This window comes from Mustela nivalis (genome assembly GCF_964662115.1).
Source record: "Mustela nivalis genome assembly, chromosome: 19".
Taxonomy (NCBI): domain Eukaryota; kingdom Metazoa; phylum Chordata; class Mammalia; order Carnivora; family Mustelidae; genus Mustela; species Mustela nivalis.
This window is the reverse complement of record NC_139038.1, coordinates 30,475,536-30,500,945: the sequence shown is the minus strand read 5'-3', so window position 1 is coordinate 30,500,945 and position 25,410 is coordinate 30,475,536. Positions and strand designations below refer to the sequence as shown.

At 54.3% G+C, this 25,410-nt stretch overlaps 3 protein-coding genes across 8 annotated transcripts in view; 1 reads left to right on the top strand and 2 right to left on the bottom strand.

Annotated features, from left to right (window-relative positions):
- The window catches only part of LITAF (lipopolysaccharide induced TNF factor), a 104,204-nt gene extending 101,496 nt beyond the window's left edge, over positions 1 to 2,708 (bottom strand). Inside the window, exon 1 of one of the 2 annotated variants that reach the window (XM_082714107.1) lies at positions 2,571 to 2,708. The gene's annotated coding sequence lies outside the window, so the exon portion shown is untranslated. The remainder of the gene's footprint in view (positions 1 to 2,570) is intronic. The other variant, XM_082714111.1, reaches the window with a different exon arrangement.
- Positions 2,709 to 2,831: 123 nt separating this feature from the next.
- Positions 2,832 to 12,884, top strand: SNN (stannin). Of its 2 annotated transcripts, none has more exons than XM_082714118.1 (2): positions 2,832 to 2,994; positions 9,839 to 12,884. In XM_082714118.1, the coding sequence occupies exon 2, from the start codon at positions 9,926 to 9,928 to the stop codon at positions 10,187 to 10,189; it is 264 nt and encodes an 87-aa protein (XP_082570244.1). In that variant the 5' UTR covers positions 2,832 to 2,994; positions 9,839 to 9,925; the 3' UTR covers positions 10,190 to 12,884. The 2 variants fall into 2 exon arrangements, with proteins under 2 accessions (XP_082570244.1, XP_082570245.1); XM_082714119.1 differs by lacking the exon at positions 2,832 to 2,994 and adding an exon at positions 3,190 to 3,513.
- Positions 12,815 to 25,410, bottom strand: part of TXNDC11 (thioredoxin domain containing 11) — a 60,315-nt gene continuing 47,719 nt past the window's right edge. For all 4 annotated transcript variants that reach the window (XM_082714092.1, XM_082714093.1, XM_082714095.1 and 1 more), the window contains 5 exons: positions 24,507 to 25,299; positions 21,572 to 21,714; positions 21,134 to 21,243; positions 17,678 to 17,758; positions 12,815 to 13,568 (listed from right to left, as the gene is read on the bottom strand). In XM_082714092.1, coding sequence (XP_082570218.1) covers positions 12,926 to 13,568; positions 17,678 to 17,758; positions 21,134 to 21,243; positions 21,572 to 21,714; positions 24,507 to 25,299 — 1,770 coding nt within the window. In that variant the 3' untranslated portion in view covers positions 12,815 to 12,925. The remainder of the gene's footprint in view (positions 13,569 to 17,677; positions 17,759 to 21,133; positions 21,244 to 21,571; positions 21,715 to 24,506; positions 25,300 to 25,410) is intronic.

Genomic DNA, 25,410 nt, shown 5'->3' with positions numbered 1-25,410 from the left:
TAAATGGAAAAGCGATACCTGTGCCACAAGTAGAAGGTGACTGTAAACATAAACAGGCAGAAAAACAACAGGTTGTGAAATTCTAGATCCAGAGTGTAGACAGAGCAAGATTCGGAGCCCAAGGCCCGCTCTCCCTTGGCTGGCAGGGGCTGAGCCAGCGCCTGTAGGGATGCCAACGCTGCAGAACAGTAAATGAAGCTTTCTCCCCTTTAAGGAGAATCGTTGTGTGATTCAGAGCTAGGTGCGGCCTTCTCTGGCACCCACCCTAACCTCACCCTCCAGGACTCACCCGTGGGTCGACTCTCAGCCTCTGGGAGACTCCCCTCTGGCCAAGCAGTTTTCATTTTGTTTTGAGGCCTAGAATCCTTATTGAGATAAAGTGCAGGGGAGCAGAGGCTGGCCCAGGCTGAGAGCTGTGGCTAGGCAGGGAAACCCTCCCCAGCAAGCCCCTCCTTTGCTCCAGTCCCTCCAGCCCCCCAGGGAAAGCAGGCACAGGGCTGGGCTGGCATGGGGCAGGCCCAGCTGGGTCCCAGCAAGCCCCAGGGAGCCAGGGTGAACTCATCCCTCGCCCTTAATTATCTTCCTGGCTACTGAACTTGTGAGAGGCTCCATGCCATCAACAGGGAGGACCCCTGGGAGGTTCGGGCTGGGAGGTTCTAAGGGCCAGATGTCACCTCTGAGGGAGGTGGCAGGGGGCCCTGAGAGAGGAAATGGGCTTGGGGAGGGGAGCTCTGCTTCCTGCTGCTTCTCTGTAGGGAAGAAAGGTGGGGCCAGGCAGGCAGGCAGAGTGCAGGACTCTACAGCCAACCATATGGGGATAAAACCAGGCTCAGAGCTCACCACTTTGGGTGACCTCTAGTGAGTACCATAGCCCCTCGGGGCTCCAAGTGTGGTTCACAAAGCACCAGCATCACGGGGAGCTTGTGAGGAATGTAGAACCTCAGGCCCAGACCTACCGAGACAGAACCTGCATTTCAACAAGACCTCCAGGGGGCTTCTGTGCCTCAGTTTCCCCATCTATAAAATAGGATTAAAATGTGTGTGTGCCTATGTGGTGCTTGCTGTCTGCTATTATCATCACTTAGCATTCTTGTTGTTATTGAAACAACTCACCCTGGGCAAGATGGAGGCTGGTCTCTGGTTGCCTACTCCCAGCCCTCCACACCTCAGCATCCCACAGGTGGGTTTCATGGGACAAGAAGCCTGGGGCTCAGAAAGGTGCAGTGACTTGCCCAAATTCTACATGAGGAAGCCCAAGTTCACTCCACACCTGTCTGACCCTGTTACTAATGTTAACAGTGAATAGGGTGGATTGCGTCCTCTACACCAGGCACTTGATGGGACTCCCAACCACCCCCTGATGGTGACCTTACTCCCGCCCCCAACTTCAGATGATAATGAAGGACAGAAAGGGCTGGCTGCTTTTCCAAAGCTACCAGGCAGGAGAGGCTAGATCTGAGCCCCCTCTATGTCAGCTCTGGGGTTCTGAGCCTGGCCCTCCCACGTCCTCACCACTAATGAGGTCTTTGCCAACCTAACACTGGGAACGCAGAGAGCTCTGGAACTGGCTCCGTGGGAAGAATCTGCTTCCCCCTGCTCTGGGCTCCCAGGTGTGGCTGACGGGAGGGGAGCCTTTGAAGGCAGGGCTGGGCAGAGCCAGGAGCAGGCACTGTACTGAGATGCTTGATCTGGTCTCAAGGATAGCCAGCCTGGAGCTGGGCTTAGGGGAAGGGAGCAACTTGGTGCAAGCGAGAAAGGAAAGAGGCCAGCCATGCTGGAGAGGGAAGAGTAAGCAGGACCCGGCAACCAGGCCAAGGTCTGGGCCCTCCAACTCCTAGAGGTTTTGCTTGAGGCTGGGAAAGACACTGACGGCAGATGAACCCTCAGCTCCCAGGATCATGGCTCTACCTGTATTCCTCCTACCTTCCTAGCTGTGGAGGACCTGGGCACAGAGGCCTTCAAAGGACCCCCTCTCACCCCTTCTGAAGGCCCCAGCTGGCCACAAAGGGGCTATCATCTCTCTGGACTGCCTTCCTGGGAGGACAGGAAGGGACTGGTGCACTAACAGGCACCTTGATGTGTCCAGGCTACAAGGCCTGGCCTGGAATTCTGCCTCCATTACGAGGAGGCTGTGTACTTCAGCATTCTGGAGCCTCGGTTTTCTCATCTGTAAAATGGGTCGAGTGGATAAAAATGTGTTGAGCCACAGTACAGCGCGTGGCAGTGCGGGGACCTAATCACGGACTTACTAGGTTAAAGAGCCATGATTATAAGCGGCCAAGGGGCTGCAAATTGCCCGCAGCCCCAGCCAGCACCTGAAGGAGAGTTCGGTGCCGGGAGGGTCCTTGTTGGTCCTGCTCATAGCTGTTCCTCGGCCACCGGCGAACCCGGCACCTGGTGGGTGTTCCGCAGAGTGGAGTGAACAGACGCACGAGTGTGGAACGAATGCATGAACGAACGAATGAATGACCTGCTCCGTTCCCAAACTAGGACGTTCAACTCCAAGGTCCCGTCTCTCCCTGCCCCCGCCCAGGGTTCCGCAGCTCCCCGTTTGCAGACAACACTCCTACCTGCGGCGCGCCTCAGTTTCCCTCTCTGTGAGTGAGCGGGAATCACGGCAACCTCCGGGAGGGGGAGGGCGGGCTGCCGCCCGCGCCCCGCACCCACCGGCGCCCAATCCGCGCGCACCCAGGCTGCGTCCGCCCCCCGCCCCCAGGGCCGCCAGCTGCACGCAGCCCCCGCCCCGCCGGGGCCGCCCCGGCCCCGCGCGCACGTGACCCCGCCCCGCCCCGCCGCCCCAGCGCGGGCCTCCATTGGCCGCTCCGAGCGGGCCACGCCTCCGCCCGGGGCGGAACCGGAGATGCCCCGCCCGCCGCAGAGCGGGGCTCCTGCGTCCCGACGGTGCACGGCGGCCGGACCGGGCTGGCTGGCGGGCGGAGCCGGGTCCGCGGGGCTGCTGCGGGGCGATCGGGCCGGGCTGCGGGCGGCGCAATGGTGAGCAGAGCCCGGCGGGCTGGGTGGTCGGGCCGGGCGGGGGCTCGGGCTCGGGGGAGGGGAAAGAGCGGCCCCCGGTGGGCTGGGGGCGCGCGCGGGGAGGCTCGCCCGTGGGCCGTGGTAGGGGGTGGGGGGGTGTCTCTGCGGCGGGGGAGGGGCAGCCCGGGCGGGGGCGCGGCTTCGGGAGGAGGGTCTGTTCCGGGGGGCCGCGCCCGCGGGCGGGGGTTCTTTGTCCGCTGCGCTGCGGCGAGATCGGGACAAAGGAGGCGACGGGGGGCGGTGGCCGCTTTGCTGGGAGCGGGTGTCTCCCGCACCGCCCCCCCCCCGGACCAGCCCGCCACCGCGGCCCGCAGTTCCGCTGCCCAGGCCGGCCGCTGGAACGGGTCCTCGGGACGCCTCGGGGTATTTAAAATTAGCGGAGGAGGCGGGCGTCCTAGCATCCCCCAGGGTGGTCCGGCGGACTCCGGGGGTCAGGGGTAGGAGCGCGGGTCCTGGCGACGTTTGGAGCCCCTTTCGCAGGTGGGGAACTGAGGACGGGCCGCTGCGTTTGGTGCCGAGTTTCGTCGGCGGTGACTGCGCGGCGTGGGCATGATTGGGTATTGTGGTCTCCCGTCCTCCCGCCCCCCTCCCCGCCCCGGTCGGGCCGGCTGGAGTTGCTTCTCCAGCTGTCGCTCCCCCTCCAGCCGTCGCCCAGGGGGCTGAGCCCCTTCCTCTCTCTAGCCTCGCTCAGCTCCTTGGTAGAGTGGGGGAGAGGGCGTCGCCTGGCAGGGTTAAATGAGAGGGTGCGTGGAGCTCGCCTGGCACCGCGCCTGCACGTCGCCCGCGCTCAGCACGCGGTAGCTGCCGGGGCGCCTGTCATCCCTGTGTCCCCAGCATCGAACCCTTGTCACTCAGCCTGCCCCGGCGGGGGATGCACCGGGGTTTACCAGGCTCCTGGGCCTGAAGCAGGGGAGTAGGGAGGTGGGGATCAAAAATATGACATTTTTATGTCAGGGTTGAAATCTGGCATTTGGAATCCAGGCTGCCGGGGTTTGACTCCCTGGGCGGCTACTTTTGAGCTGTGTGACCTTGGGCAATTTGACTTAACTTCTCTGAGCCACAGATTCTTTATCTGCAAAGTGGACTTAATGATAACCCTACAGTTGTTTGAGGGTGGAAGGAGAAAGGATCCGTGTGACGTGCTCAGCTTCTATGTGTTTGGCACATAGAATGTCACTGGCAACTTTCATTGGGCATCTTCTGTTATTACCAAAGTTGTTTGGCCAAGTGGGTTGACCCTGTGAGAATGGCCAGTGGCTGATTCACAGGTTGGGGGCATGAGCCGCAGGCCTGGGCCCCAGGAGACCCAGACTGACCTTGGGGCAGTCCCTGGGCTCAGTCTGCACCAGCTTCCTCTTCTGCCCTCAGGGACCCTCCGGGGTTTCTGGTGCGAGCTTCCTCTTCTGGAGGATGGGGTGTGATTGGGTGGGTGATGGGAGGCCCAGAGGACCCTGGCTATATATACATGGCTGTCCACAGCCTCAGCCCCATGATGCTTTTTCCCATCTGCATCCGTGCTGTTCTCGGTCCTGGTTTTTGGAGGGCAGGATCCTTTTTGCCATGCGTCCTTGGGTCCCAGCACCTGCTTGGACCTGGCACAGAGAAGACGTCCCATCTGCATCCTGACTGTGCTCCGCAGTAGCCTGTCCACCCTCTGCCATACTATGTTCCTAATCAGAAACCAGGCAGGAGATGTTTCTGGTGTGTGAACTGGGGTCCCCTGAAGGGGCAGAGCCTGGCTTGTTGGCACACCTGGCAAATGTCTTTGTTGCCCAAGGGCATGGCTTAACCCCTGGGGGCACTGCTGCAAACTCTGCTCCTCTGATCCCCGGGGAGGGGTTGGCTACCTTGTAAATAGGGTAGTTCCAGGTGGAGGGTGGGAGTGGTGAGCTGGTGTCTTGCTGGGCACAGTGACACTAGTGATATGCCCAATTAAGCGAGAAGGTGGCAAGGCAGGTGGCCTTGAGGAAGAGGTTGTTTGTGGTGATGGGCCTGGACTGTGCTCTCTACCCTCCTGGGAGGCAGGTCCTTGGTGGTGGGAGGCAGAGGTGATGCTAAGCGCTCACTGTCCTCCCTGTGGCACCAGGAAGGTGTGGCACCTGATGACATGCAAACCCAGTGCCTCCCCCCTCACCCATTCCATTTCCACATTTCTTCTCACTGCTTATCCTCCCCTGTAGCCTGGCTGGAGAGGTGAGGGACTGAGCACATATTTCGCACACCAAGACACCAAGGCCATGAGGAGCAGTTTGCTGGGACAGCCCGGAACAACTCACTGTTCACTGTAGGGGCGGGAGGTGGGCTGGGGAAGTGGGGGGTGGGGTGGGGGTTGAATCTGTTCTCCTGCTAGCTGCGGCCCCACGGGCCCTGAGTGGGTAATGTCACCTGTGGACTGGGGTTAAGGCTCAGTTTTGGGGTCTCATAAAGAGGAGGTAACTGGAACCCAGTGTTACACCAGGGAAGACCTAAGCTGGGAACTCTGAGGGTCGGCAGGCCAGTGGAAGGCATCTGTCTACCCTCAGCTGGCTGGTGGCTGAGGTGGGAACTGTCCTTTTGAACCCACTGGTGGGCAGAGGGGGTGGGGAGTGAGGAGCCCGGTGGGGGCCTCAGCAGACTGGCAGGGCTGGGCTATAGAACTTGCTTCTCCAGGACCTGCGGGTAAGATCCGAGGTCAGGCCACCCTTGGCCCAGGAATGCAGGACTGAGAGTCCACAGAGTGGGAGGGTGGAGAATTGGTCCTGTATGTTTTGGGGATCCAGATGGCCTCGGGCCTCCAGTGCTAGCCCTCACCCTAACTGAGGGGCCAGCCAGGAGCTTCTGCAGAGGTTGGGGGTGGAGGCATATGTTCTGTTGCCCACCCCAGAGCGCCCAGAGCTGCAGGCCCCTTCCTTTGCTCTCTGGGCTTGCACTTCTGGGGTCACAAGCTGCATTCTGGTTTTTCACTCTCGGGCAATGCATGCAAACTCTCTGTGCCTCAGTTTGCTTATCTGTAAAGTGGGACCGATACCAATGAGCATTGTTCGCCACAGGGTTCTTGGGAGGATGAAGCGAGTGTATGGAATGAGTGTTAAGCGACTTAGATGATTGTTCTCAACGGGTGCCGGTTTCTTGCAAGCCATCCTGGGCGTCGACCCAGCCCGGAGCTGTGGCCATGCCTGTCCCACCCTGGGCGCTTGCCTGGATCAGGGTGAGGGGGTCAGCTGACTTACAGACAGGAGAAACATGGCTCAGAAGGGCCTGAGGGACATCAGGAGAGGCAAACCAAGTGGGTAGTAGGTTCCAGCCCAGGCCACAGTGGGTCAGGGGGAACCAGCCGGCCACCCTCATGCTTCAGACATTCCCTGGGGTCAGGTTCCCAGAGGCGCCCTCCTCTCCCTGCCTCCTAGCACGTGGAGACAGCTGCCCCTTCATAGGCTCGGGCCTGTTGGGAATCCACCTGCCCTCACACTCGGGCTGCCAGCTTTCTGGAGTCTCTTGGGACAGCATGGGTCTTGGGACCCATGCAGAGGGGTCCCGGGACTGGCTTTGGGTTCAAGAGCGGGTTCAGGGGTGGGAGCTGCCAGCCACGATCCCCATGAGGGCTGGGGCTCCTCTAACTCATCCCTAGGTCTCTGGGCTTGAAACACTCAGCTGTCATTCATCGAGCATGATCGCAGGGTTGGGGTCACCGTGGCCACAGTGGCGTACTGCAAGGCGACGGCAGGTGTGGGGTGGTGGGGCGTCTGGAGCCAGGGTGGTCTGGGAAGGAACCCCACTGCCACCCCCCAGAGGCATCCACGGAGAAAGTCCCGAATGATAGGAAGGAGCCAGTCATGGGACAGTCAGGGAATAACATTCCAGGCAGAAGGAACAGAAAATTCAGAGGGTTTGAGGTGGGAGGGCAGGAAGGGCGTGAAGAAGCCGGGGGTAGGCAGGGAGTTCTGCTCCTCTGCTGAGGCCAGGGCGGGTTCTGAGCAGTGGATGATGTGAGCTGATTTTTTTAAACCATCATCTTGGGAAATACTTGCTGAGCACATTCGGGGACAAACAGCGCACTTGGGGGAGGGGGAGGGTGGCGCCAACGAGCACAGGCCAGGCGTGCCCATGGCTCTGTGCACTTGGGGATGAGTGTCCTTCTGACCTAGGGGGAGGGCAGCAAACAGGGTTTTGAGGTCATCAGTCCCCTCAAAATGTCCCTTTGAGCTGGGGCAGCCTCTGCCTCAGTTTCCCCGTCAGTCCTAGGACCATGTGGCTTCCCCCTGGACTGGTAGGTGCCTCCTAGGTTCTGTGGCAGGTTTGGCCCCTAGGGTTCCCCCCCACCTCAGGTCTTGCCGCTGTTGTTTGATTTCCTACTTCCTGCCCCCAAACACACACATACTTCCCCCTTCTGAATTGATACTGCGTTGCCTTCCTGTCTGGGGGCCTGGTAGACGGGTAAGCACCCTAGCAGGCGCTGGACACAAGAGGGCCAGGGGGAGGGACAAGGCAGGTGTTGTCCGTAGCAGGAAGAGAGGTTCACTGGGCACAACTGGCAGGTTTTGGGGGGTGTGGGGGAGTACCTGTCCTTTCCGGAGGCCTGAGGGGACAGGCAGAGGGGGTGGTGGGACGGAAGAGGCCAGGATAGCCTGTGCACTTGGCAGCCTAGCAGAGTACAGGGCCCCTCCAGGAGTGCACAGCCCGATGGGGGAGGCCGGGGCCAACCAGATGGCTGCCAGGGAAGCCAGGGTTATACACTGAAGCAAGTTTCTTGGTTGGTGGTGGGGAGCAGGTGTGGGCACAGGACAAGGACGCCCTCCTGGGCCCAGGTTTGTCACCCTCTGCACTGTTGATATTTGGGGCTGGATCCCTGTTAGTGGGGGCTGTCCCCTGCACCATAGGATGTTTAGTACATCCTTGGTCTCTGTCCACTCCATACCACTAGAACCCCCCTCCCCCAACTGCCAGCTGTGACAAGAAAAATAATGTTTCCAGACATTGCCAGATGTCCCCTGGGAGGAGGGCATAGTGGCCCCAGCCGAACAAGGGTTGGGGGAGCAGAGCATTGGGGCAGAGAGACCTGTCCGGCTAAAGGCCTGGAGGTCATTGTGGCCGGGGAGAAGCAGGGGATGGGGATGCGGCCTCTCGGGCCCTGTAGGACTGGAGGCTTTTCCTCTGAGTGACAGGGGCCCTGGCTCCAGTGGACCCACATGGGTGGGCCAGGGAGCCCCTGGAGAAGGACAACAGCAGCCTGACCCTGCAGGTGGTAAGAAGGGGGCAGACTTTAGGGATATCCCGCCCCCTCCTGCCCAGGACGTCTCTGCAGATGTGGGCACAGGTGGCAGGGCTGTACTCAGGGCTGGGGTGGGGAGGTTGGCTGGTCCCTGGACAGAGTCCAGGGATGTCGACCTTCAGGCAAGCCTGGCCTTGGTTTGGGTTAAGAATCACTTCTAATTAAGGTTGTTATTGCTCAAAGATGCCAGCTTCCATCCTGTATGGGCGGAAAGCCTTCCCTTCCACCGCTCTCTCCCTGGGTTGATGTCCGTCTTCCCAGAGAAGTGAATTCAACAGCCAGCTCTTACGGAGTGCTGAGGGCGGCACCGGGTTTTCCCCACCCTCAAACACTTGGGTGCTTGTTACTGTTATTTGTTTCCTGGGTGGTGAGGAGGACAAGTTAGAAAGCGCAGGGTCTTGGGACCCAGGGGAGCCTGGTTGCCTCAGTCACCTAGAGTCTGGGTTTTTTCAGTCTGCCGTGCTGCCCACTGCCGGCTCTCCGTGGCCACTCACCAGCCGCATCCACAGAGGAGGAATCTGAGACCCAGTGAGGTGCAGAGGCTTGTCTAAGATGGGTGGTCGTGAGGTGGTGGTGGTCTAGCGCACGCTTCTGGTGCTCCAGCTCCTGCATTGGCCAGCAGGCCCTTTCCTGCCTCTGAGCCTTCGCAGATGCCATTCCCCTGCCAGGAATGCACCTCCCAGGGGCCGGCTCTTCCTGCTGGCTCAGCCTCGGCCTCACCTCCCCAGGTATCGCCTGCCCCACCCAACGTAGCGTCCTGACGCCCAGTCCCCTGTGTTCCTGACACGGCACCGATGCGTTTGTAGTGACAGGCGTTGATGTATCTATCTGTTTGCAGTCTGGGTCCTGCCCCTGACGCTGAGCTCGGTGCGGGAAGGGGTCGGTCTGCCCCACTCTCGCCTGCCCTCCCCCATGCTGCCCCAAGTGCATCTGCGTTCCAGGACTGGGCTGCTGAGGGCTCTTCCCTGGCTGGTCACAGTTCCCTTGTGGACAGAGGCTGTCATCGGCTGCACCCTCTCCCAGGTGTTCCAGAAGACTTGGCTGAGTTACCTATGTCGCCTGTCGGAGCGAGAGGCTGAGGTCACGTCCCTGCTTTCGAGTCTCGCGTGTCTGGCCATCACAGAGCACTGGCTCCTCTTGGTCCCTGGGCAGTTTCTGAACACCTCGGCAGGCTGGGCTTTCAGGACAATCCCCTCGAACAGACCCTCTTCCAGCTTCCAGCGGGGCTGCGGTGGGCCTGGGGGTCATGGGCCCCCTTTCCTGCATCTCTGGCTCCCTGGCTGGGAGAGGGTGACTTCCTCTTTGGTGTCAGGTGCACCGACGTTGTCAGGGGTAGAGGTGGAAGTGGGCTGCTGGGAGCCAAGAGAACGCGCATGACGTCCTGAGCTAGGAACGGTGAAAGCCGACCGGCGTGTTTTTCGCTAGGACGAGGGCAGGATGGTCAGACTTAATTAAGACCTGATTAACAAGGTCCCCCAGTCCCGGACCCCCAAGCTTGGGAGCTGTCCGGGCCCCGTGGGATCCCCCAGTGGAACCTCACCCTGCTTTGTTTTTCAGGGCTCTCGTGTCCAGCCTGGGTTCCAGCCTCGCTGAGCAGACAGCCGCACGCGCTTCCTCCCCTGGAAGCCTCCCCAGGCGCTGACCATGTCTATTATGGACCACAGCCCCAGCACGGGCGTGGTCACGGTCATCGTCATCCTCATTGCCATCGCTGCCCTGGGGGCCTTGATCCTGGGCTGCTGGTGCTACCTGCGGCTGCAGCGCATCAGCCAGTCGGAGGACGAGGAGAGCATCGTGGGCGATGGCGAGACCAAGGAGCCCTTCCTGCTGGTGCAGTACTCCGCCAAGGGACCGTGCGTGGAGAGAAAGGCCAAGCTGACCCCGAGCGGCCCAGAAGTCCACGGCTGAGCTGGGATGCGGAGGCCCTGAGGCCTGTCTGCCTCCAGCGGAGAGGCGTGGGAGGGGCGACACCACAGATGAGCTGCTGCGGACGGCGTGACGCCTGCTGGCATGGCCTCGCTGGGCTTCATCACCGCATGCACTGACTCCCGAGGTCTTGGCTGTCCTCAGTAGCCAGGAGGCGGTGGCCCTGGGTGCCCCCTGGCCTCCCGGTGGGACTGCCCATTGCAGGCAGTGGGCAGGCCTGACCTTGCCGGGGCTCATGACCCTGTAGCGCTTTTGTTACTTGAATGTTTAGCTGAGCCTGTTTTTGATGGAGCTACTACTGTACCGCCGAACTCCCAAACAGAGCTGTAAATAGGCCCTGGAAGCATGTGCTTAAGCCTTTTTTGCTGATTTTTTAAAAAAAGACTGTGTAGAGCACATGGGACTGACTATAGTCATGATAAGCTGACTCAAGGCTGTGGGGTCGGGGGTGGGGGGCTTAGACATGGAAGGCCCACACTGCACTTGGCAGGGGCCTCTAATATATACGTGGGGGGGCGAGGGTGGGGGGGGCAGAGGACGTGACGTGTCCGTGTTAAGTCTCGTGGCCGACCAGCTGGGGTGCTTGGAAGATTTCTGCTTGGTTAGCAATGGATGCAAGAACCACGCCCCCCTCTCTTTTGGTCCTAAATAACCAGTTCCTGTTGAGAGTGAGTTATTGCAAGGAAGCCACCGCCACTGCTTGAAAGCCGGTGAAGGACGGGCCAGGGCCTGCGTCCCGAGGGCTGCCAGGTGGCCTGGTAGCAGAGCAGTTTCTAGAGCACGCAGAGCACTCCCCCCTACTGCTGTCCGCTCTCCGCCCCCAGCCAGCATCACTTGGCATAGGCTTTGCTAGAAACACCAGCGCCTGTGACTGCTACCTTTATCGGAAACCCAGCTGGCCCAGGAAAGAGGAAATCATGTTTTTCGTTTGTTGTTGTATTTAATACTTTCTGCACTGGAGGGGTGGGGGAGGGGACTTGGAGGGTTCCCCCCTCCTCCTTTTCACACATTCCTTTTTCTCTGAGCAGCACCCACCTGCTGGGTATTAGACTTCACTTTTCCCAGCGGGTCACCTAGGACAGTCTCCTTCCTGACCCTGCTCGAAGAGCTCCGAGGGAACGAGCACCCAGGAGAGGCACCCGGACGGCGTCCCGACAGCCCACCCTTTGCGGATCCCTGGGGAGGGCGCATAGCAGGGGCAGTGAGTTTCAGGTTAAGGACAGGGTCTTCATGGTGGCTCTCAGCCAGGCCAGCACCCCCACCCCTGCATCTTGTGTACATGTCAGTGAACTCGCAGAGTTCCTTAATCCCACCACCAGAAGCACACTCTCCACTATTGTGATGAAAGCGCGGCCTGTGTCGGCACCCTGGGTCATAAACCAGAGGCCAGCGTGGGGTTATCACGGAGCACCGGTCAGGCCGACGGTGGCTCCTCTGGGCTCCCCCAAGTCTCTAACAAGCATGTTGAACTAATCATCTTTCTGGAACCCCAAGGAGGGAGCTGAGGGAACATTTCATCTTAGCAGCATACCCTTAAATTGGGGGTCAAACATGAAGAATTAGCTTGGGAGTTGGGAGAAGGGTAGCTGGTAGCAGTCTGAGCTGCCCCAGGGGACTACTGAGGAGCCCCAGTAAGGCAGCTGGGCTTTGGCACAGGAGAGATGTCCCTGGCCCCTAAAACGGGGGTGGCTGAACCTAAGAATCTAGCCAGAGACCCTCAGAGGGCCCGTGGGCCAGAGGGGGCCAGCACTTTCAAAGGTGCCCCAGGGACGATCAGGGAGAAGGCTGGTTTTCTGATAAAGGACCCTTGAGACCCAACATGGAAGGTGCAGGGATGTCTGATCCATTCCACTCGCATCTCAGAACTTCCAGGCTTTCTACCTCGACTTTCCGCAGCCAGCAGCATGCACCCAGGCTGCCTTCACCTGGGGAACCCAGGACCGCCCCCCCGCAGCCCCTGCCCCAGGCTGACCCTGAACGTGATCTCTTAACTGTCAGACTTGCCCTGAGGTTTTAACCGGCGCCAGTGAAGTTCTGTTTTTGACGAGACGAACCTTCACTTGCTCCCAGGCCTTGCTCCTGGAGGTTCCCTCATCCCGCCTACACCCTGGTTGCCAGGGCCAACATCTTTGCCGGGTCAGGGTCCCAGCGCACAGCGCCTGTGGGGGGGCACCCACTGGTGGGGGTCTCTGCGAGGCAAGTGGGAGTGCCTGGAGAGGCAGTGAACAGCCACACAAGAGCGCTCACTGTTCCTGTTGATCGATGGCTGCTTTTTTTAGCGCTGACGCCAGAGCCCCACGCTCACATGGCTTAGTGAAGTCATGACCTCTCGCTGAATTCTTTCTGAATGGCCCAGCTGTTGTGTTCTGGTCTTCTGATGGGTCAGTCAGGAAATCAGCCTTTCATCCCGCATGTCATCACAGAAGCAACAGTCGGGGAATGGGGAGGGAACTCTTTGACACTGAGCCACGAAAATCCAGACTAACCTTTCAGACAGATGTTCAAATGGGCTGTGCTACTGTTTCGGTCTTAAAGCTACCAAGTTTGTGCAATAAGTGGAAGGGATGTCATCCCTGTTCAATAAACGCTGAATGACATTCAAGCTGATTTTCTAGACCACTGAGAAAATCTTTATTTACAATAAATTTCAATAAAATTTGCATAAATATATTCCCAATGTACAGTTTTCACCTCTGATTTCTTCATGTATTTTAAAAGTTAGTCTGTCCTGTTCTCATTGCTCCTTTCGGACGCCAGCGTGGAGCTGCTGTTGGAAGGCGGGAGGCTGCTGCCTGGTAGCCGGGGGGGCCCCGGAGGCTCAGGGTGGTCAGAGGTGGCCTCTCGGGGGGCCGAGAGGGCTGTGGCGCCGTCCTTGCCCTCCAGCTTCCGCTCCATGGTTGCCACCAGGATCTTGAGCCACGTGTTCTCAGTGAGGAGGTTCTCCGAGGCGTCGGCCAGCTCCTGGAGCTTCCGGGCCACCTCCTGGAGCTCCAGGGTTTTCTGCTCGTACAGGGCCTGCAGCTGCTCGCTGTGCCGCTGGAGTAGGCTGTGCTGCTTCTCCAGGGTCTGCTTCTGCCGAAGCAGCCGGTGCTCGTCCCTGCGCGCGCTGGACAGCTGGGCCTCCACCTGCACCTGCGCCCGCTGGAGGGTGCTGATTTCTGCCCTCAGCTTCCGGATCTCTCTCTCCAAGTGGGAGATGTGCCCCTGCTGGAAGACTGCCTCGCTCTGAAGACACTCTTTGGTAGGAGGGTTAGCTAAGTTCTGGGGGGCGGAAGCGGGGTCTGAGTGATGCAGAATGAACCTCAGCAGATTAGGAAGGGTGATGGGAAGGTCTTCGGGGTATTTCACACTGCGGTCCTTTCTGGAGACAAAGGGAAAGGGGTCAAAGGTGAGAGTCCCGCCAACATTCTGAGTCCAAAGCACACTGCTACCGAAGGCCGGGCTTCCCACCAAGAGATATGCCAAGGATTTTACTTAATGAAAGTCATCAATGAAAATGTTTTCTGGGCAAAAACTTCTCTACAAAGTTGAGGATGTCACATATGCTCGTTCTGTAATTAAGGTGGCTTATCTCAAGTATGTGTCTTCCTAAGAACAAAGAGCCCAGTTTCTGATAACCACCTTGGGAGAAAGACTAGAAACTCCCATGCCCAAGCCTTGAGCCAGGGACGGAAGGCACTGGCAGCACGTGCTCTGAGAGGCCCAATGTCGTGTAAGGAAGGATGTCCTGGGGTGGGACATCACCTGCGTCACTCTGTGGCTGTCAACAGCGCGTGATGCAATCAGAAAAACTGCACACTCCGCCAGATTTCTTCAGCCAACATTTATCACACATTATCGAAGGCAGGAGTTCTTAACTGGCGTAACGATAAGCCCCTAGGGGCATCTGGCAACATCTGGAGTCATTTTTATTACCACAGTGGAGGAGGTATCACTAAAGCCTGACCCCTGACAAAAAGACCAACCAAGGGACTCCGAGAAATTAAGGCTGCCCCACCCTGAGAACACAGAATAAGGAAGGAAAGCGACGTATGAACGGGGCTCCCCCAAAGCTCTGTCACAAGTCCTGATATAGGAAATTCCTCTCTAGAAGTTGTCATTTACCTGTCTGATGACCAACATTTCTACCACATACGGGCCCCAGAGCCACCCGTTGGGCAGACTCCCGAGGCTGCTACTCACGGTCCTGAGCATCCACACAGGTGGCCCCTCTGTGCCCTCGCACTGCCTCGCCTGTAGAAGGGGTGGTGAGAGCAGTGTCGCTCCCACGGGACGGCTGTATGGGTGATGCCGATTAATCTGAACGCGGAGTGTTAGCCGAGAAACAATCACCTGATGCCTTAAAAAACCAACCCAGAGGGGCGCCTGGGTGGCTCGGTTGTTAAGCATCTAACTTCAGCTCAGGTCATGATCCCTGGGTCCTGGGATCGAGCCCCACATCAGGCTCCCTGCTCAGCAGGAAGCCTGCTTCTCCCTCTGCCACTCTCCCTGCTTGTGTTCCCTCTCTCACTGTGTCTCTTTCTAGCAAATAAATAAAATCTTAGAAAAAAAAAAAAAACCCAACCAAGAAACCACTCATTAAAAGCTTACACACCGTCTCCACACACAAAGCCGGTGGTCAAATATCTAAGAAAAGACAAAAGGTGTTCTATTGATGGACATCTCTTTCTCAAGGAAATAAAAATCACAGGGAAATTAAAATCACACATGCACCATTTTATACACTTATGGAGACTTTCGGATACGTGGAACGGCCAAACATCTGGAGTAAGTATATAGCCACGCCCTCCTTTAAAACAGGTTTTTTCATCTGGAGAAGCTTGCTTCCGGTTGGGGCCTCCCAGCCTTTCAACAGACAACTGAAAACCTGGCCCATATGAGGTGCGGGCAGGGAAGGACGAGCGGAGGCCGGCTCTGCCGCTGAGCCGTGCAGCGCAAACCTGGTCTCATAGGAGGGAGGAACTTAACTCCCCGGAAGAGAGCTGCCCAGGTGCCTTGGAATGTGTGCAGACGTTTCCAGGGCCGAGAACCCCTGTCAGCACGCTACTCTGGAGTCCTGTCTCAGAGCCATCTCCGTGAAGCTACCTACAGGGTGTGCTGACCAGCTTTCCGACTTTCTAGAAGTAGCGAGAACACGAGGTGTGAACAAGCTTTCCAGAAAGGAATCATGTTGGAAGTGGAGCTGTAAAAGGCCCTGCGGTGTGAGTCCGCTCTAAATTCACGGACTGCGTTCCCGCCTCTAGCACCTAAACCGTTACATATGAACATGAAGAACAGGGTGTAAGGCCTCTACTCTAAAGAAGGGGGTAGGAGAGTGGGGGCGGGTGGGCTGCTCCCCTCCCAGGCCCACACCACAGGAGGCCACCGCACCCTCGGGATGTCCTCAGCCAGGCCTGGCCAGAGCACCCAACTTCCACAACGTGATGTCGAGCGGAGCGAGAAGACCGGCTCTGAGATGCTCCTGCACAGGAGAGCCGGGCCTGCCAGGGGCACACCACGGGAGGACAAGCCTTGCATGTGGTTTCTCTTGTTCACGACTATAACATACCTGCTCACCAGAGACCAGCTGCGAAGCCAACCAGCAGCGTCCCTCCCATCACCGGTAACTCTCCTCCTAAGTAACTGGCAGCATCTTGACACGTCCCCTACTTACTGCACACATTCTAACCTAGCGGCATGAGCAAACTTCTATTTCATCGGAACCCATATAGTCTCTTCACTAAAATAACCTAAGCACACACATCGTGAAAAAGGCCTTTTCCATTTCTTCTCTTGCGAGCGGTCAAAGCCTGCCCTTGGCCCATTTACGCCCTCTGAGCATGCCAACACTCAACTTGGACCAGCTGACAAGGAGCTTACTTCATTTCTGACTACTCTTTATTTTTAGGAATTAAGAAGAATTCCATTCCTGAGCAGGAAGGCTTTCGTTTCCCAAGCTCTGCATGTTCACAAAGAGCGGGACACTCTCTTCACATCCGTTATGTACCTTCTAGACTTTTCAGGGGTGCAGAGCTGCAGGGAGCACCCACGCTCATCCCACAGTGACCGCCTCCGCCGGCTTTCCGACAAAAGCTTCGTCCCCCACACAGCCCAACTCAGTCTCCCAAACGCACGATTCTCTGTGTCTCTTTCAATGTGCACTCCAGAGTTCTAGCTGCTGAGAATGTCTCCATGCAAAGGCTCATGCTGGGTGTTATGACTTTACCACCTTCCCAAACTATGTCTGAAATTCCAAAACCATGCTTCACTGAACTTCATGCCTGACCTCCACCCCGCACAGATGAAACTGTTAGGATTACCGCCCGGGATCCCTTGAACGGGTGGCACTTTAAACGCTTCTTAGAAGGAAAGAGGTTCATCACAACAGTTAACAGAACAGGATGAGTCATACTCCGTTTTTAGTGTGTGATGTGACAGGACCCTACCACCCCAGGAAGTATTCCAGCAAAAATTCCTTGACATTAAGAGGAAAAAACAAGGAAATGATTCAATCTCTAGGAAGGAAGCACTCGCCTGGAGACACAGAAAGCATGGCAGTGGCTACAATGAACGGAAGAAGTGAGCGCAGGGGATGAGAACAGGAGACATCACATGCGGGACTCAGGAACCTCACTGAAATAATCCTGCAAATGCTTCCCCCTGGAAAGATACCGTCAAAGCCGCGTGACTGGTCCCCGAAGACCCATTCTTTTATCAACAAAAGGGAATCTTTTTAAACAGGGAAAGTACATCTGGTTTATCAGGCTTTCAAAGGCCAAGAGTTAATTTCCCCGTTAGCGAAATACCCCATCCAACATTTACTAATCGCCAAGCCAAGCCGTCCCCTTTGCTTATGTCCCATCCCTGTCTGCTGGGCTTTCAAGGTAGCTGCTGTCATCAGCGCAAGTTGGAGTCTGCTTAGACAAATGTGAAGACATCAAAGTGACAGCCCCAGGGCAGATATTCACGGAAGTCTGCACACTTGGGGAGAAGGCTCCTTGAATCCCGGGAATGGGGTACGGTGGGGAGGAGAGTCTCCATTTCCAACCTGCACGACGGACAAGGTCGGCATCAGCAGGACCCAGCGGAAAATGACACATGTGAAAGCCTGGGGCAGGCAGGGCCTGACATCCGGGGGCTCAACAATGAGCGCGTGTCCTGCCCCCCGCCGTGAATGTGGGCCTTTGCTTTGCACCCACTGTGGGTTCTTACGGTCAAGAAGGCAAACAAGTTCATAGGCCACATTCATATGCGCGAGAACACACACTCCTCCAGGGGCAAAGTTCTTACCAAAACCACATCTGAGCTTGTGACGCCAAAGCCCTTTTATTCTTGGTCCCCAAGAGCACATTTTTTGAACAATATTTTTTATTCAAAACAGTTTAGTAATAGGTAATGATTTGCATTTCACTTCTGTGAAGTACCTTAAACACATTTCATTTTCAGCAAAAGAATCCCATCTGCCCAAATATAGAAAAAATCAGCTTTTACCTGTTGCAGGGGAAAAATAAGACAGTGGGAAGACGGTCAACCATAAATTCCCAAGGAAGGTCGTTCTGAGACACATCAATCCTGGCAAAGGGAAAGATGAAAACAAGTAAAGGATCAGCCCAAGACACTCCAACCTGAAAAAACCTTCCCCAATAATAGAAGAGCCTGGAACACTTTCTGTGGCCACACTGACCAGCCCCTCGTAGTGGTGCACGACCAACACAAGCTGGTTGCAACTCAGGCAAGAAGAACCAATGCTTCCAGAACATGCCACTTTCCACTGTACTTGTGGAGTGGAAGTGACATGTCCTGATAGTAAAAATGAGCTTCCCCAAAAAACAGTACAAAACAAAACGCCTCACTGGCACCTCAGGAGCAGTCCACCCACCTGACAGGGCCTGGTCAAGTACTTTAATCCCTGAATCAGCTCTGGAAAAAGGAAATCACTGCGCAAAATACAGCCTCTGAAGACATAAGAAAGCTGGAAAATAAAGACTACACACTATTTTATATTTTGTAAGTCTGGATAGGGCCACAAAACCTTTATTTTTTTTAGAAGATTTTAGATTAATTTTCTAACACAAAAAATGATACCTTTGCTCAATTACCCACCCTGTGCTTTATTAATATTGAAGGAGGCAGCGGTCCCTCCTGTAGCCCACACTTGGCTAAGAGCAGCAGCCCCCACCCCAGCCCACAGGGACAGCTCAGACGGTGCAGAAACAAACAAACAAACAAACAAACAAAACAAGAAAACACCCTAGAAGGAGGGAGCAGACCGTGGAGGGCCACTTGGCCAGGTGGCTCCGATGTCCATCATCACAAACAATGCATAAAAAAGATGGCAAATTTTTGAATCATTAACTTGACAGAAGTTTCCAGAAAGTATAATGGGGGAGTGGGAATGAATCAGTGCCATGCATCTGTCCAGAAGGATGGCCAAATTATAATGGTTTTAAACAACTGAACAAAACAGCACTCCTGGGACAGCCCACGTAAAATGTCAGAGTTCTATTTTTTAAACAAGTGACACTGAATGCTTTCGTTATCATCAAATACTTTTCTTCTCCTGAGTGTTACTTCAAAAAAGCAAGTAAGATTGAAAGAGAAACATTATCATTAACATCCACTCAGAATTCCACTGGGCTAGTCGGGACCTTCTTTCTGGGATTCGCATTTGGGCTTGGTGCGCAAACCTCCACGACTGCGAAGAGCAGCGCTCAGACGTTTCATATGCAACTCCTTTCAATTAATGATGTGAAAAGCATTGTTCTAATAAATGGGTCAACATTCCATCACACTGGAAGCCCCAATGTACTTAACTGTTGCTCTCCTGCTACAATGACTGGCTCAGCTCCTCTCCAAGTCCTAGTTTCTTAATTCCCCAAAGTGAAATTAACTGGGGCAAAACTGTGTAACCATTTCTGTACTTTCCTACAAATGTTGCTAACATGCTTTCCAAAAAGGTTAAGCCCAATTCAAGACCTAGGTCTGACATTGCCAACCTCACTTTATCAACACAAGATGCTGTCACTTAAAAGCAACTGTTAGTAAGTGTAAATGATACTTTGTTATTGTTCTAATGTACATTTATTAGACTGTCATCTCCACACTTAAGTTTATTTATACTCTCCTCCTCCAGGAGAAACCTACCCAAGTCTTTTCTTCCCCCAGGAGTCCCTCCCAGCTGTGACTCCCCCTGCCCCCCAGATGGTAAAATACACACAAAATGTCCCAGCCTGACCACTTCTGAGCCCAGAGCTGAGCAGTGGGAAGTGCACTCATAATGGGGCACAGCCATCCCCATCACCCAGCTCTGCAACCATTTCCTCATCCTGCAAAGCAGAGACTCTCTATACATTCAACAGCCCCTTACTCGCCAACACACCGACCATCTACTTTCTCTCTCTGTGACTCTGACTCCTCTGGGGGCCCCACAACCTGGCAATCACACAGCAGGTGTCTTTCTTTTTCTTTCTTTCTTTTTTTTTTTTGGAAGATTTTATTTTTTGAAGATTTTATTTATTTGAGAGAGAGAAATTGTGTGAACACAAGCAGGGCAGGCAGGGGCAGGGGCAAAGCAGACTCCCCACTGAGCAGGGAGCACTGAACCTTGCTTGATTCCAGGACCCTGAGATCATGACCTGAGCTAGAGGCAGATGCTGAACCGACTGAGCCCCCCACCCCATCCCAGCGCCCAAGCCCTTTTGTATCTCTGTACTTCATTTAGGACCGAGTCCTCAAGGTTCATCCACACTATAGCAGGTGTCAGAATGTTCCTCTTGTCAAGGCTAAAGAACATTCCCCTGGGCAGAAGATCACATTCTCCTCTTGGCACTTCCTTAAACCTTTGTACCTTCTCAGGGTCTGGAGTATGAGCACCTGATTCTGAGTCCTGTTCCCTCACTTACAGGCTGTGTGACTCTGGGCAAATTACCTACCCTCTCTGTGACTCGGTTGCCTCCTCAGTAAAAAGAGATCCTAGACCTGCTTCACTGAGTGCTCCAGCAAGCAGGTCAGGTTAACATGTATACAGAGAAATCTCACGGCACACAGTAGCTCCTCAAATCTAGCTCTAACCACCAGTTACAGCAGATCCAGTGGGTGAAACACAGATGCTGTAAAATATAGCTACTGTTCTTTTTTCAAGCCTACTTTCTTCATTTCGCTCATTGAGCCCTTTCCTAATGGAATATGTTCGTCTTTAATTATTTTTTGTAACTGCTTCACATTGCAAAGTTTCCATCTCTCAAAGCAACGAGCAAACCCAGTACTCTTTGTTCTGATATTCTGTCCTATGATTTAATCTTTTATGTTTAATTCTGTCTGGAAGGCTGAAGTCTAATCAAGCCCCACTCCAAACAGTTTAGTACCTTTTCCAAAAATTCTTCCTTTGACGCTTGTTTTTTACAAAACAAGGATTTAAAAACTGTTTTGCTTAGTACAGAGGCCACATCCAGTTACCCCCCAAATAAAAAAATCAGAACACATAGATATCAACCAATCCTTCCTCCTAATTTCAAGAGTGAGGAGGGAAACCAGACCTGGCGGAGATATTTGCTCCGGGTCCCAGGGCCGGTTGGCAGCACATCGGGCACTGGTCCCCCTTCCCCTGTGCCAAGGCCGCAGGAAGTCGGGGGGCACCCTTCCCATGCTGTTCTGGAGAGTCGGCCAATGCGGGGGTTGTCTTAGCAACCAGGTCAGCGCTGCTCCCACACTCAGCCTCCCTGAATTCAATCAGGGCTAAATACACTCGACACCACGGAAAGAACACTCAGAACGCATCAGGAAAGCTTCAGTCTTAGTGAGGTTTTGCTCACGGCTTCAAACTGACAATTCAATCGCAGCAAGTCTTACCCAAGGTTAGCGAACAGCGGGCAGACCCTTGCAAAGCATATGGCTAGGCTGCAAGGAGGGAAGACGGGCACAGGCCTGAAGCGCCGCAGGCTCCCTTACCTCGCCACAGTGAATGTATCCGTCGGCAGGAGGCGAGCGAGCTGGATAAAGACATGATTGAGGGATGGACAGAAGCCACACCACGGAGCGTAATAAAGCAGCAAAACATCCTGGGGGAGGGAAAGATGGCTGTTACTGGCCCTAGGAAATGGGCTCACATCCTCACTGTGCTCAGTACCCAGCAGGCATTCAAGAAATGCTGCTTATGCACCAATTATGAAAAATTTCATTTTTAGATCTTTCCAATTATGTGCTTTCTTTAAGGACTTTTTGCAGTTAGAAAACCAGCATGTAACTCATGCGTGTTGTGCGAGAAGCCTGCCATGTGATTAACCTGCATATCAAACCTGCAGGCTCGCCCCACAACCCCGGGCGGCTCTGGGGATTATTTCAATAGGGAGCCATGGTGTGCTTTCTGCCTCTCCCCTGATTCCATACCTGTTTTTGAAGGACTACTTCCCAAAAGGTATCAGTTGTCACTTCAGTGATTAGATGCTGAGAAGGGAACTGGGCAGAGTCACTTCCAATGAGATGCCTTTTCAAGGGACTGTAGAGAACGCTGAAGTTTTGAATAAAAGACTCTAAAAATAAAGAGAAAATGAGATCAGCTCTTCGCCAAGTATGGGGAGAGTAGCTGGCCTACTTTAAAGGCTACATTTAAAAAACCGGGCTGGCTTCGCAGGCTTACATTTTTAACACTTCACCTGCAGGTAAAACCCTGATCACAGCTGCCCGAAGTGGCACAGGGTGTAGCTCTGAGAGGACTCCCCAGACAGCGATTACTTAGGTAACAAAACGCTATGCAGTGTTAGATGCTCTGGTATTTACAGACTAGGAATTCTCTTTTTTTTTTTTGCTCATGGGATCAGTCCACAGATAAGACACCCGAGACTGCAAAGATCATCATGCTACAATCTTTAAGAGATTTCAACCTACAATCCCAAGACCTCTGAACATCACTACAAAGACAGCTGCTACGCAAGCTGCCGCTAATGGACAGGTGTCTCTCGTGCTCATTAATTCAAGGACAGGGAGTTATGGAGCTGTGGTCTTTGTTTATTCGAGTTCTTCAGGCTTCCTTCTTGAACGTTTAGGGAAAATAACTCAATTATATTTAGTGGGAAAACCTACAAATAAAACCCACACACAATCCAAACACCTAACTTGACCTGACAGCTTTCCCCTCCCCATAAACTCCACTGTCCTCAGAATGCTTGGTTGTCTGTCTGAAGCAGGACTGATAGGCTGCATTCTCCCTTCTTTCTCCTTTTTCTAACTCTCTCCATCTTGAGGTCCTGATCAACACTGATGTGTTCCACACAGGGAGGAAGAAGTGAAGGGTGGCACACACATACTAAAGACAGGTCACCTGTCTTTACTTACTTGGCTAAGTTTCTGAAACTTAAAACCGAAAATTCTCTCCTCATGTGAAAAAACCCTAAATCCCTAAACTGGCCCAGAGAAGCTGACTGAAGAGTCAACTCTGCAAACCAACGACACACAGGCATTTTTTAATGAGGACCCTTCAAATGTCACCAACTATAGGACAAAAAAAAAAAAAAAAAAAAAACTGCACTAGGTGTATGTTGCAGAGTAGATACAGAAGATCACAAGAAATCTGAAGAAGCCTTCTTTCAGAAGACCCCACATTCAAATTGAACATCATTATGAGCTCACTGAATGCTAAGTGTATTACTGAATGGAATTATGAAGTCCAATGAAAAACCCTCTAAAAACAGGCTTGTTTCACATTAACAAAACTCAGGGAGGGGTGGTGCCTGGGTGGCTCAGTAGGTTAAGCATATGCCTTCCGCCCAGGTCATGATCTCAGGGTCCTGATCTCAGGGTCCTGGGATGGAGCCCAGCATCGGGATCCCTGCTCAGTGGGGAGCCCGCTCTCCCTCTCCTCACCCCCGCCCCCCAGCTTGTGCTCTCTCTTGCTATCTCTAATAAGCAAATAAAAAAACCTTTAAAAAAAAAAAAAAAAAGGAATGGAAAGAAAACTTGGTCTACCAAAATGTAACTTTAGAAAACAGAAATCAAGGGGTGCCTGGGTGGCTCAGTGGGTTAAAGTATCTGCCTTCGGCTCAGGTCATGATCCCAGGGTCCTGGGATCGAGCCCCAAATCGGGCTGTCTGCTTAGCTGGAATCCTGCTTTCTCCTCTCTTTACCTGCCTCTCTGCCTACTTGTGATCTCTGTCAAATAAATAAATAAAATCTTAAAAAAAAAAAAGAGAGAGAGAGAGAAAACACAAATCAGGAGCAATTTGTAGTATCGATACAGAATGCAGTTCAGAGAGGGACTGGTCACAGGGTTCCTCTGAACACTTAAGAGCATCACGTTTATAATATATAATTTGACATTATGTAAATCAACATTTACATAAGCCTCTCCAAAAGTGTCAAATATCAGAAACAAGCTTCACCTGGGCTTAAAAGAAGACAGCTAAAAGGACTATTATTTAGGGGTCTTTGAGTTTACTCTTGCTTTCATACCTTCTAAAACTTGGAAATAAAAGGTTTCCCTCCCTACGGAATTCCTCCTGTCTCCATTTGGCAAACACGGACTTTCCCTGTGTTTCCACTGAGGCTGAACTAACACGGCTTTTGAATTCTCACTTCCTTGTGTGGACATCAAGGATGTCAGCTAAGCCCTGGGAACAGGACAGTGTGGGTTAGTTTACTGATGCTGCCAAGCGCCAAGGGCAAGTTCGCGATGCTTTCCCAGAATGGGCCCCCCCACCCCCAAAGTGGTTTCTGCTGGTTTGCAACAGACACTTGTTTATTGCACTTGACACTTGTCTGTTACAATCTAGGAACCCAAGGTCAGAGCAGCATTTCTCAAGGAGGTAAAAACAGCAACTGAGCAAACTGGGTCTAATGGCCTTGATACTTGTACATCCAGACCTGAGACCAAAGGGAGGGCAGGTGGTTCTACGTTTCACCACTTCCTGTTTAAGCTCTTTTAGAATGGCGCTGCCCTGGGGGTCCCGTTCATCAGCTCCCCAGGACACTCCCAGCACAACAGCTCTCCACCCCACTGCCCTTCCTGCAGCCAGGGGCCCACCCCACGCAGCTCACTCCAACTCAGAAACGGGACAGGCACTGCTCATCTGGAACGTTGGGCTCCTATCCCCCCCAGGGGTTACATGACAAACTTATCCCAAATGGGGAGTTCGGAAGTTTCTGTTCCCTTTAATAGACAAAATTAGCTTCTTTTAAAATGGTCACCAAATACAGTCTAAAGATTTCAAGTGAGCTACAGAACTGACATCCCCCCAAGACTAAAGGTACTGAGATCCCTCGATAAAAGTTACTGGTATTAAGTTAAGCAATACTTGTTATGTTTGGGGAAGGAAACTGCCCACAGTACCTAGGGTGAGCTTCCTAAGGGCTTGTTTTGGATCCAAGATATAGTGAGACTCTTCTTTCACATCAACAATTGCGGCAAACTCCTTCACCCGAGTGGCACTCGGAGCCCCCAGCCTCTCTGCATATAACCAAAATAAATTTGAATCCAAAAGGTAGATGTTCAGGGTCTTGTTCGTTCTGCAGCTCAGGCCTGTGAAGTCTGTGCTACTCACGTCCACTTCAGGAAAGAGATACCTGTTCTCCTCAATGTGAGGAACGGAGCCTGGGGGGTCAGCCTCACATTTCTTCTCGAGGGAAGAAAGCGCGATGGTCGGGGTTTCAAAGACACTGTGTCCAGCATCAATGAAGCCCGTCACGGCCCTGTTTATAGTCCTGCAACATGCAGTGTAGTAGCTGAAGGGGCTGTAGGAACTCAGAAAATTGCTGCACTCGATGCTGTCCGACGCCACGTGATAAAAGGTCTGCTCCTTGAGGTAGAAAGAATCCAGAGCTGCCGCCATCTCGAAAAAGCTGCACTGCGGCATGCCCACCGAGCTGGGCCGGACGCCCCCCGTGGTCTGATTGACACACAGCTCACAGACGTTGTGGGTCCTGGAGACGGAGTGCCAGTGGGGCAGCACCACCGTGTTACAGCAGGGGGACGCTGTGATCAGCGGTGGCTCCGGCAGCTGCGCGGGGGGCTCAGGCGCCAGAGGCCTGAACACCGGGCCGTCCACTCGCTGCAGGTGCTGAAGGAGCCGCTCCACCACCTGGTCCCCATGACAGTTGTTATACTCCAAGGCCACTTCGGTGATCTGAAACACAGGGCAGAGCCATGAGATGCACAGCCATGGCGGAAGGAGAGACCCGCGGCCGATGGGTCGGGAGAGCCCCCTGGTCTGATTCACAAGAAGCTCCGGCCGGCT

Bases quoted from the DNA above. Each gene is read 5' to 3' on its own strand.
- SNN (XM_082714118.1), top strand. From the start codon at position 9,926: ATGTCTATTATGGACCACAGCCCCAGCACGGGCGTGGTCACGGTCATC.